Source organism: Peromyscus maniculatus, chromosome 22, assembly GCF_049852395.1.
Source record: "Peromyscus maniculatus bairdii isolate BWxNUB_F1_BW_parent chromosome 22, HU_Pman_BW_mat_3.1, whole genome shotgun sequence".
Classification (NCBI taxonomy): domain Eukaryota; kingdom Metazoa; phylum Chordata; class Mammalia; order Rodentia; family Cricetidae; genus Peromyscus; species Peromyscus maniculatus.
This window is the reverse complement of record NC_134873.1, coordinates 2,765,608-2,780,000: the sequence shown is the minus strand read 5'-3', so window position 1 is coordinate 2,780,000 and position 14,393 is coordinate 2,765,608. Positions and strand designations below refer to the sequence as shown.

General features: G+C 65.9%; 1 protein-coding gene across 10 annotated transcripts in view; it reads right to left on the bottom strand.

Moving 5' to 3' along the window:
• Nucleotides 1–5,837: 5,837 nt before the first annotated feature.
• Celf5 (CUGBP Elav-like family member 5) overlaps nucleotides 5,838–14,393 on the bottom strand; it is a 29,489-nt gene continuing 20,933 nt past the window's right edge. For 8 of the 10 annotated variants that reach the window (XM_006978123.4, XM_042267467.2, XM_042267465.2 and 5 more), the window contains 3 exons: nucleotides 12,259–12,339; nucleotides 9,791–9,934; nucleotides 5,838–8,934 (listed from right to left, as the gene is read on the bottom strand). In XM_006978123.4, coding sequence (XP_006978185.3) covers nucleotides 8,807–8,934; nucleotides 9,791–9,934; nucleotides 12,259–12,339 — 353 coding nt within the window. In that variant the 3' untranslated portion in view covers nucleotides 5,838–8,806. The remainder of the gene's footprint in view (nucleotides 8,935–9,790; nucleotides 9,935–12,258; nucleotides 12,340–14,393) is intronic. The other 2 variants (XM_042267468.2, XM_015996890.3) reach the window with 1 other exon arrangement.

Below are 14,393 nucleotides of genomic sequence, written 5' to 3'. Positions count from 1 at the left end.
CTCGCCCTTCTCAGCGCGCCCTGGATCTGAGGCTGACACTCATCTGTCACTTCTGCTCTCTGATCTCCCCAACAGGCCAGGCCGGGCGGGTGGGTGGGGCGCCCTGCTTCACCAGGACACATAATAGGTGCCCAATCAAGGCGGCCAGCGGAAGTCCTTCTGGAATCTAACCACAATGCCTCCTGCTTGGTTTCTGTGACTATTACACAGTTCCTGACCCACCCCATGGAGAGCCCTTCACGGAGGCCGAGTCACCCGCCCATCCCCCACACTAGCAGGTGAGGAAACTGAGGCAGGGAGGCTGTTACTGCACACATCAGCGGGAGGGTGGACAGCGTGGAAAGTGCAGTTATGAGAACTCTAGGGAGGCGCTGAGACGCTAGGTCAGTCACAGGACGGCCTTGCAGCATGCAGACCCAGGTTTGAGTCCAGGGGCTCCTGTGGATGGCCAATCAGCGAGCTCCAGGCCAGAGAGGCTCCACCTTACAGGTAACGCGCAGGTCAACCCATGCAAGGGGACTCAGTGCACATGCATGAACACACACACACGCACACACGCACGCGCACACACACGCTGTCTGGCCTGGGCTGGGTCCCCTTCCCCTCTGGCTGGGTTCACAATGAAATTCTATTTTATATTTTACAGAGACCCCAGGGCCTTTGCATACCATGGAGAAATGCTCTGCTGCTCACCCACACCCCAGCTTCTGGTTTTATTTTGTTTACTTTATTTACTTATTTTTTAAGTTTTTCAAGACAGGGTTTTTCTGTGTAGCCCAGGCTATCCTGGAACTCACTCTGTAGACCAGGCTGGTCTTGAACTCACAGAGATCCACCTGCCTCTGCCTCCCAAGTGCTGGGATTAAAGGCGTGTGCCACCACCGCCTGGCATCTATTTTATTTTATTTTGAGACAGGGTTTCTCTGTGTAGCCCTGGCTGTCCTGGATCTCACTCTGTAGCCCAGGCTGGCCTTGAACTCATAGAGATCCGCCTGCCTCTTTATTTTGGACACTGGGACTGGGTTTCTTCCACTGTCTCCAGACCCTGCAGACTGGATTGTGGTAGTCTGACCTCTAACCTCTGACCTCAGGCTTACACCCCTCTCTCTCTGTGACTTTGACAGCTCAGTCCCTGGGCTCCTTCTAGAACCCCAGTTCCACCCCTTCATGGTCTGAAAACACCCCGGCCCAGCTCTGCCCTTAGAACGCAGGGGACTTTAAAACAGACCCAGGGCAAGTCCCTGCTGGGCCTCCACTGCCGTCCCCACCTTCCGCAGGGTCGCAGCCGGCTCCTTCCTCCATCACCAGGCTGCCCTGCCCTGGGGCCTTGGTCAGCTCTGGCTACTTCCTAACTTCTGGTGAATTCCACCATGCGCGCATCTCAGCTCTGACGTCCCCTCCTCGGGGGGTACCCCGGCCCCCCGGGTCCCTGCCTTCCCTCTCCTGACTGTTGGCATCATTATGTGAATTCTCCACCCCCACTGGAGTTCTGGGGACCCTGGTACACAGCAAGTGCTCAATAAATGTTGACGGAGCACAGGAGGGACAGAGCCGTGACCCGCGTCCAGGGATGCCCGCTGATGCCGCACATTCTCCCCAGAAAGTGGCTACCGGGGGACATCGCCAGCCACGAGGCCCCCATCCCACCTCGAGGCCCAACGGCCCCCAGGAGCCCCGGCCACAGACCACGTCCCCACCAAGAAACCTGCGGCCCAGAGAGGGTGGGACACAGCGCAAGGTCCCCCGGCGACGTGGGGCCCAGATCCGCACGGAGGAGGAGGCCACGCTGAGGGGACAGGGCCACCGAGCCGCTCTTGGGCTGCTGCACGGACCAGGCCATGCGGCTGCCCCATGGCCGAGTCCACCCCTGGCTCCCCCGAGAAGCTTCCAGAAGTGTCCCTGGAGTGGGGTGACGTCGCCCCGACAGAAGACGCCCCGCCACCTCACCGCCCCCCGTGGGTCCCTTTCCCGCCTGGAAGGAGGGGCTCAGGCGGGTCACTGGGCCCTGGGGACGTGGGGACCCCGCGGAGCCCCAGGATGAGGCCCAGTGGCCTGGGCGGCCACCCCCGCGCCATGGTCCGCCTCGGTGCCCTCACTGGGAGCGCGCAGAGCGCCCCCCGCCCCGCGCCCCCCGGCCCCTGCGCGCGCCCCGCGCCCCCGGCCCCCGCGCCCCCCGGCCCCCTCGCGCGCCCCCCACCCTGCGCCCCCCCCGGCCCCCACACGCGCCCACACTCACCATCCACCACATCTTCGCAGCCATGTCATAGCAGAGCTGCCATTTGACCGACGTCTCCCCCGGCTTCCCGGACACGGGGGGCCCCGGCACCTCCATGCTGGGCCGCGACGCCCCCGGAGGTCCCCACGCGCGGCTCCCACGGAGCCCAGTGCGCCGGAGACGGACAGGGGAGGGGGCCCGGCCAGGAAGGGCGAGCTGGGGGGCGGGGACAGAGGCCACCCACAGCCCGGGAGGCGGCTGCCATCGCTGCGGCCCCGGATTTGTGAATGAGCGCCCCCCGCCCCCCGCCCGCCCCCCGGAAGCGCGGCCGCTGCCCCCGCCTGCCCCTGCCGAGCTGGGCCAGGGCGCCCCGGGGCCTTCCCGCCTCCGACACGCTGGGAACTTGGACCGGGGACACCGAGGACTCCTTCACGTCTAGGGGCCCGGGGTGAGGGGAGACCTGCCCCAGGCTGTGTGACGTCAGGTGAGTGGCTTGGCCTCTCTGGGCTCCTGTGTTTAAGTGGGGAATAAACTCCCCGGCCACTGCAGAGGTGGGGTGGACGCCGGCTCCGGTGCGTTTATGCAGCACCGACTGTGTGCAGCGGAGAGGATAAGGGCTCTGCTGGGCTAAAGCACGGCTTGGCCCTGCGCCAGCAGCGGGAAGGACGAAGGGTGGACAGCAGGAAGAACTCGCCAGGGCACGAGCTGCCTGATGGCCGGGAAGTGGCCCAGGGGAGCTGCTCCTCCCTGGGGGAGATAAGGGACCGGACACGTTGGGCAACGGGGCTCGTCCTTCTGGGTTCTCCGTTCTTCTGTCCACCGCCCGAGGGCTCCTACGCACCCTTCAAAACCCCAGCCCTGCTGTGCCCCGATCCCGAGAGAGAAACAGAACAGTGCCCGAGGCGTCTCTTGTCCCAACAAGCTGGGGCGGCCCAGAGAGGTTCAGTCAGGAGCCCAGCGCTGCGCAGCCGCAGTGTGACAGCCGCTATTTCCTTCAGTGTCCCCTCCCTGTCCCCTTTTACAGACAGGGAAACTGAGTCTCGGGGTGGGAGGTGTCGCCCGGCCCGCCCGCGTGGGCACCCAGCGTGGCACCAGCCGCAGAAGGAGCCATCGCCCCGTTTGCTGACGGACTGAGTCACGGTTGCGCCCACAGCGGCCGACCCGCGCTCACCGCGGAGGCCTTTCCCCGTCACGTGGGTCTGGCCGCAACCCGAAGGAGGGAGCGGGCGCCCCCCCGCCTCACCCCTGCGAAGCACCCCGACCCCTGCCAGCAACGGCTCCCCGACCTCACCCCCCAGTCCAGACCCAACCCCGCAGCTGCACCCCTCACAAGCCTCACGCCCCAGCCTCACCCCTGCAGCCGCACCCCAGCCCTGCAGCCTCACTGCCCCCAGCCTCACCCCTGCAGCCGCACCCCAGCCCTGCAGCCGCACCCCAGCCCTGCAGCCTCACCCCAGCCCTGCAGCCTCACCCCTGCAGCCTCACTGCCCCCCCAAACTCACCCCTGCAGCCACACCCCAGCCGTAACCCCGCAACCTTGTCGCCGCCCCTGACCTCACCTCCCCCCACAGCCGCACCCCCGCAGCCTCACGCCTCTCCGGCCTCAACCCCCCCAATCCGCACCCCCTCCCAGTCTCAACCCCCCAGCCTCACCCCTGCAGCCACACCCCACAGCCTCGCACCCCCACATGGTAACCCAGCCCCGCAGCCGCCCCCCCACCCCGCCTCCAGCTGTAATTTGCCTTGGCATCTTGTGGTCGGCCCCTCCCCCTACAGTCACCCCAGACGTGGAGCCAAGAGGGCAGGAGACAGGGATTGGGGAGGAGACAGGGAGGTCACGGCCCAGGCCTACCAACCTTCACCACACCCCGCGCCGCGCCTCAGTTTCCCCAGCTGCAGAAGGAGGGGGTGAGGTCAGGGAGCCCCCGAGCCCTCCCTGGGGCTGATGCGCAGCCCCGCAGAGCCCGGGAGGAGCCCTGCGAGGGTGGCTCCGGGGAACCCGAGGACCAGAGTTCGAGTCCCCGGCGTCCACTGGGAAGTGGAGGCGAGAGGACTCGGGCTTGCGGGCCAGCCTAGGCTAACTCGTGAGCTGCAGGCTCAGGGGGCCCCGGGGAGACGCTGGACGTGCGCCTGGGACCCCCACACGACCCTGATGACGCCGCTGTCACAGTCCGGCCAGCAGAGGACGGCGCACAGGCGACCTCACTCCGTGCGCGGGTGGTGGCCTGCATTTCGTGGGCCCTGCATCCTAACAAATGAGTTAATTAACTCCTGAAGTGAATTCGTTTTGTTTCAAATTTTAATTTCCCTTTGAAATTTATCTTAACATTTACTTGTGTTCGTACACTCAGTCTCGTCTTCTCTACTTTATTATTGTTTTCAGACCGAATCTCACGGTGCTGCCCAGGCTGCTATGGATCTCGCCATCCTCCTGCCTCAGTCTCCCCAGGTGACGTTTATTTTGGCCTGATGACACCATTCCCACGGGTGAAGGCTGAGTGCCGCCTGCGCAGGCGCATGGACCCAGCTGCCCCTGCGGGTGGGAGGGGGAGAGGGGTTGGAGAAGTGGGGAGGCCGCGCTGATTTTGCAAATTTTAGGGAACCCATTAAAAACTTTGGACACGATTATTTCTTGCTTTAACACGACGTCCACAAGCCGCCCCAGTGCGCTGCACACAGTGGGTGCTCAATAAATGCTCCATTGATCCACCAGACCCGCAGCTCTGTCTGTTGCAGGCTCCAGGCGCAGCCACGGGAATCAGCTTTTCAGAGGAGGCAAACTGCGCCCCGGCCGCTGAGCGTCCTCAGCCAAGAGCGGTTCTTACCTGGATTCGAACTCGGGTGTCCAGGAGAAGGCGGAGCAAGTGCAGGGCAGGATCACAGCAGATCAGATCGGAAGCAGTGAGGCCTGAAGGGACCAGCAAAGCCACGCCCCAGCCCCTCACTGGGGATTCTGGGCGGGGCTCCACCCTGACCACGCCCCCAGCCCCTCACTGGGGATTCTGGGCGGGGCTCCACCCTGACCACGCCCCCAGCCCTCACTGGGGATTCTGGGCGGGGCTCCACCCTGACCACGCCCCCAGCCCCTCACTGGGGATTCTGGGCGGGGCTCCACCCTGACCACGCCCCCAGCCCTCACCGGGGATTCTAGGCGGGGCTCCACCCTGACCACGCCCCCAACCCCTCACTGGGGATTCTAGGCGGGGCCTGGTTTTACTTCTCTGAGGCAGGGTGGAGTTCTGTCACCCAGGTGAAAGAAACTTGCTGGTGAATGTCCACAGATGTTTAAGTCACATTTCCAAATAACAGAAGAAACGCCCAGATAAGGATGAACGGGAAGAAGTTTTTTTTTCCTTTGGGCGGTGGGTTGGGGGGATTCAGACAGGGTTTCTCTGTGCAGCCCTGGCTGTCCTGGAACTCACTCTGTAGCCCAGGCTGGCCTGGAACTCACAGAGATCCTCCTGCCTCTGCCTCCCGAGTGCTGGGGTTAAGGACTTGCGCCTACCATGACCAGCTCAGAAAAGAAAATGTTCACACACTGGAATATCACTCAGCCTCAAGGGAGGAGCGCGGCTCTTCCATGCGCCACGCGTGGGAAAACACGGGGAGAGGGAGTCGCTGTTAACAAGTAAAACTTTTATTAAATAAACTTTTCGGTTTTTTCCCTTCCAGACCAAAGAAAGGTGATTTGGCGCTGAGACGCTCGCTCCTCCGCACGCACGCGAACCGGAGGCAGGGGACTAGCGCCCACCTTCCCTCCCCGCGCCCCACCGTCCCCACCCTCTCTGCTGTCTCCAACATTCAGTTTGAAGTTGAAATTTCACGAAATTCGTCGTAGCAGAAATAAAGCCCGTCGTACAAATCACATAGGGTTTCTCGAGTGGAGTATAAAAATGGTATTTACAGCTCGTAAACATGAACTAGACGGCGCGCACGCCAGCACGCACTCGGCGGGCGACCCGGGGCCACGCGACCGACCGACGGGGCGCACACGCGCTCGCGCTGGACGGACACAGCCTCACCGTGGGAATGTTCAGAACGGGGGACGCGGACAAGGCGGGCGGGCGGGATCCGGTGGGGTTTTTACTCTCTCTCTCTCTCTCTCTTTCTTTTGGACTTTTTTCCCCCTCTGTTTTGAAGCAGTCAACAAACGTGTCGGTAGAAACGAAAAGGGATTTCTAAAAAATCTGTTTTTGCACTTTCTTAAACCTTAAAAATGTTTTGTGTCTCTTTTGTTTTGCTTTTGGACTCGTCAGAAGGGATCCGGACCCCGCTCCCCCGGGGGGTGGGGGTGTCCAAACTAACGACTCTGTGCTTTGCGGTGGGCGCGTGGGCAGGGGTAATGTACAGGGGCGGCCCCCCACCTCAGTCCTCCCAACCCCGGCTAGGAAACAGAAGCGGATGATCAGTGAACCCCCCACCCCCGCCCTGCCTTGTGGTCCGGGAAAAAAGACCACAGATGAAAAGGAAAGAAAAGTATCAGCGTGCGGAGTCCGCGGTGGCGGCGTCGGCAACCGGGTCGGTGTGGCGACCTCGGTAGAGACCTTCAGTTCAAGGCTGGTGATTGGAGGACGGCGGGGGTGGGGGAGGGACATCTGGGGGCGGTGGGGGGACACCCGGGGATACCTGAGGGGCAGTGGGGGGCACCTGGGGACAGTGGGGGGGGGGCGGGAGGCTTCCCCGAGGGAAGCTAAGGACACCTGGTCACCCAAGTAAGGCTGTGAAAGCGGGAGGGGGAGGGGGCGCCCTGGACGCGGGCAGCGGCAGCAGCCGTGGGGACCCCAGGAACTGGAGGTATATGGTGTTGGCGGGGTCCTGGTGTGGCGTCCGGCGGGGGGCGGCCTCCAGCCGGCCTCGGCAGTCCTTGGTCCCGGGGAGTGGCCGGCTCGGAGCCACCGTTTGGCCCCTGCGTTTCATACTCCAAAAATACATAGTCTATGACGCGCGCTCCGGCGCGGCTACGGGGGTCGGGCAGTGGGGTGCGGGCTACGGGGGTCCTGGCTGGCCCGGGGAGTCTCCGAGGCCGACAGGGGGTGTCCCCAAGTCGAGGGGCAGGTGGTGATTGGCAGTGTAGGGACCCCTCAGACCTGGGCTCAGACTCCTGCCCCCCTCCCCCCCCCCACACACCACGGAGCATTCTATGCCCCATGTGGCTCTCAGTGGCTTTGGAATTGGGGGGGCCTGCGTGGGGGGGCAGATGGGGCAGGGGGGTCACTAGGAGGGCTGGTGTCCAAACTTGGCTGTAATTTACAAAAAAGTCCTGGGGTGGTTGGAAGTGGGGACCACTCACCCCAGGGAGGATGGGGGGGCATTAGGGAGCAGAGGAAGGGAGGGGCGTGCGTCACAGAACACCCTGCCCCACTTCACGTTTGTCCTGGTAAGAAAACCCCGTGTTTTCAGACCCACAGTTCCTGGCAGTCACCATCAGTTTGGGGACATTTATAGACCGGCTCCTCCCCAGCCCAGAGCAGAGATCCCCAGGACACTGGGCTAAAAGTGAACTCCTGGCGGATGTGCTGGGGCTTTGTTCCTGATTGGCAGGTTTCCTCATTGAAACCAAAATAAATAACACCCAGATGACAAACAAAAAACGCGGAAGGACTCGACACTGCTGACCTCCACCAGACCCTGGGCCCTCAGGTGATCAGAAAAGAGAAGGAAGGAAGGAAGGAGGGAGGGAGGGAGGGAGGGAGGGAGGGAGGGAGGGAGGGAGGGAAGGAAGGAAGGAAGGAAAAGAAGAAAAAAGAAAGAAAAGGGGAAAAATCAAAAGTATTTCTGGGCTCTCCGTGGGTGGTGGCAGCCGGGTGGCCGAGCTGTCCCTCCCACGAGGCCGTGGGCAGTTGATTCCACCTTTAAAATCAGTTCCATTCCAAAGAGAGTGCTGTGAATGTGGTTGGATGGGATCGACATTTGGGTTTTTGTTTTTTTGCTTGTTTTGGGTATCTCTGGCTTCTTGTTTGTTTTGCGAGATTGTGAGTGGCATGCGCTCTGGGTTTTGTGAAGACAGGGCTCTCGGGGTGCACGGGAGCCGGTGGGGACGGAGGTGGGGGACCGGAAGGCTGTGACGGGCTCCCATCTCCTCCGCTTCAGTTCTGGGCCAAGCTTAACTGGGTAGTCCAGGTTCCAGCTGCAGGGACCCAGACCTGGGACGTGTGCTGACATCTTTGAGGCTTCCCGAGGGGACGGCTTCACGGGATTGGCTAGAAGCCCTGCCCATCACACCCGCACCAGACCCACACGCCCACTTCTGCTGAGCTGGGAAGCCCCCCCCCCCCCCCCCCCCCGGCGGAGCGCCTAGCTTTCTCTCCACCTCCTCCACCCGAACCCCACCCTCCATGCCACCCCAGCCGAAGGCGATGGGGAGGGGTTTGTCCCCACTGGCTTCCTGGAGCATCGCCCCGGGGTGCGGAGCGTGGGCTTGGGAGGGGAGGGGGGTGGACGACACCGGGGCTGGGCAGGGCACCGGGGCTGGGCAGGGCACCGGGGCCGGGCAGGGCACCGGGGCTGGGCAGGGCACCGGGGCTGGGCAGGGCAGGGCCGCCTGGCGGCTCACCTGGGGCCAGGCCCACAGCGGAGGGGCTGTGGGCGTGGTCAGTACGGGTGTCCCGGGTCTTTGGGTCTCTTCAGCTGCACCTTCAGCCTCTTCATTCCGATCTGAAAGCCGTTCATGGCCTGGATGGCCGCCTGCGCGCTGGCCGGGTGGTCAAAGCTCACGAATCCTGGGGCGCAAAGTGACGGGAGCTGGTGAGGGGCAGGGGTCCCGGCTTCGTGTGGGTGTCACGGGACTGGTGTGTCCCTGGGGGTGGGGGCCTCACGCCCACCCACCCTGCTCGACGCCTGCAACACCGATGTGCTTCTGAGGATTAGTCCAGACCTTATACATGGGGGGGGGGCTCCTCCCCGACCACGCCCAACCTAACCACGCCCCAGCCTAACCACGCCCCCAGCCCTCACTGGGGATTCTAGGCGGGGCTCCACCCTGACCACGCCCCCAGTCCCTCACTGGGGATTCTAGGCGGGGCTCCACCCTGACCACGCCCCCAGCCCTCACTGGGATATTCTAGGCGGGGCTCCACCCTGACCACGCCCCCAGCCCCTCACTGGGGATTCTAGGCGGGGCTCCACCCTGACCACGCCCCCAGCCCCCTCACTGGGGATTCTGGGAGGGGCTCCACCCTGACCACGCCCCCAGCCCCCTCACTGGGGATTCTGGGCGGGGCTCCACCCTGACCACGCCTCCAGCCCCTCACTGGGGATTCTGGGCGGGGCTCCACCCTGACCACGCCCCCAGCCCCCTCACTGGGGGATTCTGGGCGGGGCTCCTCCATGACCACGCCCCCAGCCCCTCACTGGGCGATCCTGGGCGGGGCTCCACCCTGACCACGCCCCCAGCCCCCCCTCTGGGGATCCTAGGTGGGGCTCCACCCTGACCACGCCCCCAGCCCCCCCTCTGGGGATCCTAGGTGGGGCTCCACCCTGACCACGCCCCCAGCCCCCCCTCTGGGGATCCTAGGCGGGGCTCCACCCTGACCACGCCCCCAGCCCCCTCTGGAGATCCTAGGCGGGTCCACTCACCGAAACACTTGCTCTGGTTGGTAGCCCGATCCATAAACACCTTGGAGGAGATGATATTGCCGAAGGGGAGGAACATCTGGGTCAGCTCCGTGTCTCCAAACTCCTGGGGGAGGTGGTAGATAAACAGGTTACAGCCTTCGGGACCTGTAGGTGGGGGAGAGAAAGACATAAAGCCCCCAAGGAGAGGAGGCGGACCCCCCCTGGGTTGGGGTCCAGCACTTGTCTCTGGCTGTGGATGCAGTGGGGGCTTCTCGAGACCCCCAGAGAGAACGGTGGGGAGCAGAGGTGAGTCCTGAGAGCCTTGATCCCCCCATGTGCTGCTCACCCAGCCAGTGCTCATCACAGACCAAACCCAGACACCTCCTTCCCCACCCGAACCCCACAAGCCGAGGTCTCCGCCTCCCAGATTGACTCCCTAAGCTCCACGTCCTCCACTGCAGCCCTCCACCTCCAGGCCATGTGCTGGAGCCAGGTGAACGGGGTGCGGGGGTGCTGGGGGGTGCTGGGGTGCTGGGGGGCGCTGGGCGGTGCTGGGGGTCGCTGGGGGGCGCTGGGGGTGCTGGGGGGCGCTGGGCGGTGCTGGGGGGTGCTGGGGTGGCTGGGGGTGCTGGGGGGTGCTGGGGGGCGCTGGGGTGCTGGGGGGCGCTGGGCGGTGCTGGGCGGTGCTGGGGGGTCCTGGGGGTGCTGGGGTGGCTGGGGGGCGCTGGGGGGTGCTGGGGGGTGCTGGGGGGCGCTGGGGTGGCTGGGGGTGCTGGGGTGGCTGGGGGGCGCTGGGCGGTGCTGGGGGGTGCTGGGGGGTGCTGGGGGGCGCTGGGGTGGCTGGGGGTGCTGGGGGGCGCTGGGGGGCGCTGGGGTGCTGGGGGGCGCTGGGGTGCTGGGCGGTGCTGGGGGGTCCTGGGGGTGCTGGGGTGGCTGGGGGGCGCTGGGGGGCGCTGGGGTGCTGGGCAGTGCTGGGGGGCGCTGGGGTGCTGGGCAGTGCTGGGGGGCGCTGGGGTGCTGGGCAGTGCTGGGGGGCGCTGGGGTGCTGGGCGGTGCTGGGGGGCGCTGGGGTGCTGGGCAGTGCTGGGGGGCGCTGGGGTGCTGGGCAGTGCTGGGGGGCGCTGGGGTGCTGGGGGGCGCTGGGGGGTGCTGGGGGCGCTGGGGGGCGCTGGGGGGGCTGGGCAGCGACTCTGCGGGCCTCGTGCTGGTCTAAGACACACCTGACATTTAAAGAAGCCTGGAGGCCGGGCTGCTGGCACACACCTGTCAGTCATCCCAACACTTGGGAGGCTGAGGCAGGAGGCTGCTGTGTTTATGGGTCTAGTGTAAGTTACACGGTGAGGCCTAGTCTCACACGCACACACACACACGCGCACGCGCACACACACACATGCACACACACACACACACGCACACACACACGCACACACACGCACACACACACACACACACACGCACACACACACACACGCACACACACACGCACACACACGCACGCACACACAGACACTCGCACACACGCACACACACGCATGCACACACAGACACTCGCACACACGCGCACACACACACACACACACACGCACACGCACACACGCACACACACACATGCACACACACACACACACACACGCACGCACACCTATACACACGCGCGTGCAGAGAGAGAGAGAATTCGTTCAGGGGGTGGCTGTAGCTGGGGTATAGAGGGTGTCTGTCTGTCTGTCCGTCTGGTTAATGTTGGGGGAGCTGTGCCACAGTGCCTGTGTGAGGTCAGAGGACAACCCGCGTGGGTCCTCCACCACGTGGGCCCTGGGATCAAATTCGGGTTCTTAGGCTTGGTGGCGGCGCCTTGTCGCGCGCGCCGAGCCATCCTTCCGGCCTGGGGTTGGAGGAGGGACCTCCCTAGTGTCCCGCACGTGCGCGGGTGGCTTTGGCCCCACGGTGTCCGGGGGACACGGTGTGGCCCGCGGTGGGACAGCCCAGGGCAATGGGCTGGAGCCCGGCTCCCGCGCGCAGAGGGGCGGCCTGAGGCTGACACCCCTCCCTGTCCCCTCCCGGTCCAGGGACTTCGCGATGCCTCCCGGCCTACACAGGTGAGGACAGCACGCCTGAGCTGCAGATGGGGAAACCGAGGCACTGGTCACAGTGCCCAGGCAGAGGAGGATGTGACTGGCCTTGGGTCGCCGGACTCCGTACGCCTGCTTCCTCCCGCATTCCCTCCACAGGGCTGGCTTCACTGGGAAGGCCTCAGTTTACCCAGATACCTCCTCGGACTCCGGACTCCTGTTTCCTCCCGCATGCCCTCCATAGGCTCGGCTTCACTGGGAAGGCCTCAGTTTACCCAAGATGCCTCCTCACACAAACGAGCACCAAAAAGGGGGTTTCCAAGCTTGTCCATAGGGGGTGGGAACCGCGAGGGCCGCCGTTCCACGGAGGGGCGAGTTCAGCAGTGCAGGTGAGGGCGGGGCTGGCTGGGGCCGCCTCACCTTCGCGCTGCTGCTGCAGGAGGTGCGGAGGCTGCGGGACGCCGTGCGCCACGGGCGCGAGAGCCGCGGTGGGGTACATGGCTGCGGAGAGCAGAGGCGGAGCCGGGCTGAGGGGCGGGGCCGGGCCGGGGCTGAGGGGCGGGGCCGGGGCAGAGGGCGGGGCTGAGGGCGGGTCCAGGGCAGAGGGCGGGTCCAGGGTAGAGGGCAGGGCTGAGGTGAGGGGCGGGCCCAGGGCAGAGGGCGGGTCCAGGGTGGGTCCAGGGCAGTGGGCGGGGCTGAGGGCGGGTCCAGGGCAGAGGGCGGGTCCAGGGTAGAGGGCAGGGCTGAGGTGAGGGGCGGGCCCAGGGCAGAGGGCGGGGCCGAGGGTGGGTCCAGGGCAGTGGGCGGGGCTGAGGTGAGGGCCGGTCCAGGACACAGGGCGGGGCTGGGGGGATTGGGGCCAGGGTCGAGGGTGTAACCAGGGCTGGGGGCAGGGCCTGGGGCTGAGGGGTGGGGCCAGGGCTGAGAGGCGGGGCCAGGGCTGAGAGGCGAAGCCAGAGCTAAGGGGTGGGGCCAGTGATGAGGGGTGGGGCCAGGGCTTAGGGGTGGAGCCAGAGCTGAGAGGTAGAGCCAGGGTTTAGGAGTGGGGCCAGGGCTGAGAGGCGGGGCCAGGGCTGAGAGGTGGGGCCAGGGCTGAGGGGCGGGGCAGGGACATGGTCAGACCTGGGCCAGGGCGTGGGGAGGAGGCCCAGCCGGAATGGTGGTGGGGACTGAACGGGGTGGGGACAGGCCTGAGGGTAGGACCAGGGCATGAGGGGCAGAGCTGGGGCCTGAGAGGGGGGCTCAGGGCGCAGGGGGCGGGGCCACAGCTGGTGGTGCAGGGCAGGGACAGGGAGCAGGCGCAGGGCCCACCGCGCAGCCGTGGACCCTCGCTCCTCAGTTGTTTGCTGCGATGCCCCGCCCACAACAGCTCTATCTTTATTTGGCCGTGCCCGGTGCCCTGGCCCTGGCCCTCAGGCCCTGCTCCTACCACAGCCCCAGCCCTCGGGCGCCCCGCTCTGACCCTGCCCTGTCCCAGTCACCCCTGCACCCCTGCACCCCGCTCTGGCTGTGCCTTGTCCCCGGGTTCTGGCCCCATCCAGCCTTTCCCACATCTCTGCTCCGCCCACTCAGCCCCGGCCCCACTCCCATCCGCGCCCCTACCCTTCAAGCCCAAGCGCCGCCCCTCAGCCCTGCCCCACTATACACCCCCTCCACCCCGACCCACCCCTCGGCCCCAGGTCCTGCCCCCAGCCCTGGCCCCGCCCCTCAGCCCTGGCCCCGCCTCTCAGCCCTGGCTCCACCTCTCAGCCTTGGCCCCGCCCCTCGGCCCTGGCCCCGCCTCTCTGGTCCCACCCTCCGCTCAAGGGAGCGGGCCCACCCATGGGTAGGATCGGAGTGGAGGGCGGGGTCTGAGTGGAGTTGGGCCGCAGTGAAGAGAAGGGCTATGGGGGACAGGGGCGTGGCCACAGCAGGAAGGGCAGAGCAGAGAGGGGAGTGGGGGCTGGAGCTGAAGACAGCGGGCGGGGTCATGATGGAGAACGGGGCGGTGACTAAACGGCAGGAATGGAACCGAGCCTCGAGACCTTAGCGGCGGGGCTCCGCCTTTGGGGGCGGGGCCTCGGGTGGGGCCGGGTGCACAAAGCTGGGGGGCTGTGGATGACGGCAGGGAGGGTGCGCGGGGCTCAAGGGACTGTGCACGTTCCTTAGGGTGGGACCCCAAGCCGGGGCAGAGGGTGGGACCCCGGGGGAGCAGAGGGTGGGACCCCGAGCCGGGGCAGAGGGTGGGACCCCGGGGGAGCAGAGGGTGGGACCCCGAGCCGGGGCAGAGGGTGGGACCCCGGGGGAGCAGAGGGTGGGACCCCGAGCCGGGGCAGAGGGTGGGACCCCGGGGGGAGCAGAGGGTGGGACCCCGAGCCGGGGCAGAGGGTGGGACCCCGGGGGGAGCAGAGGGCGGGACCCCGGGGGGAGCAGAGGGCGGGACCCCGGGGGGAGCAGAGGGCGGGACCCCGGGGGGAGCAGAGGGTGGGACCCCAAGCCGGGGCAGAGGGTGGGACCCCAAGCCGGAGCAGAGGGTGGGACCCCGGGGGGAGCAGAGGGTGGGACCCCGGGGGGAG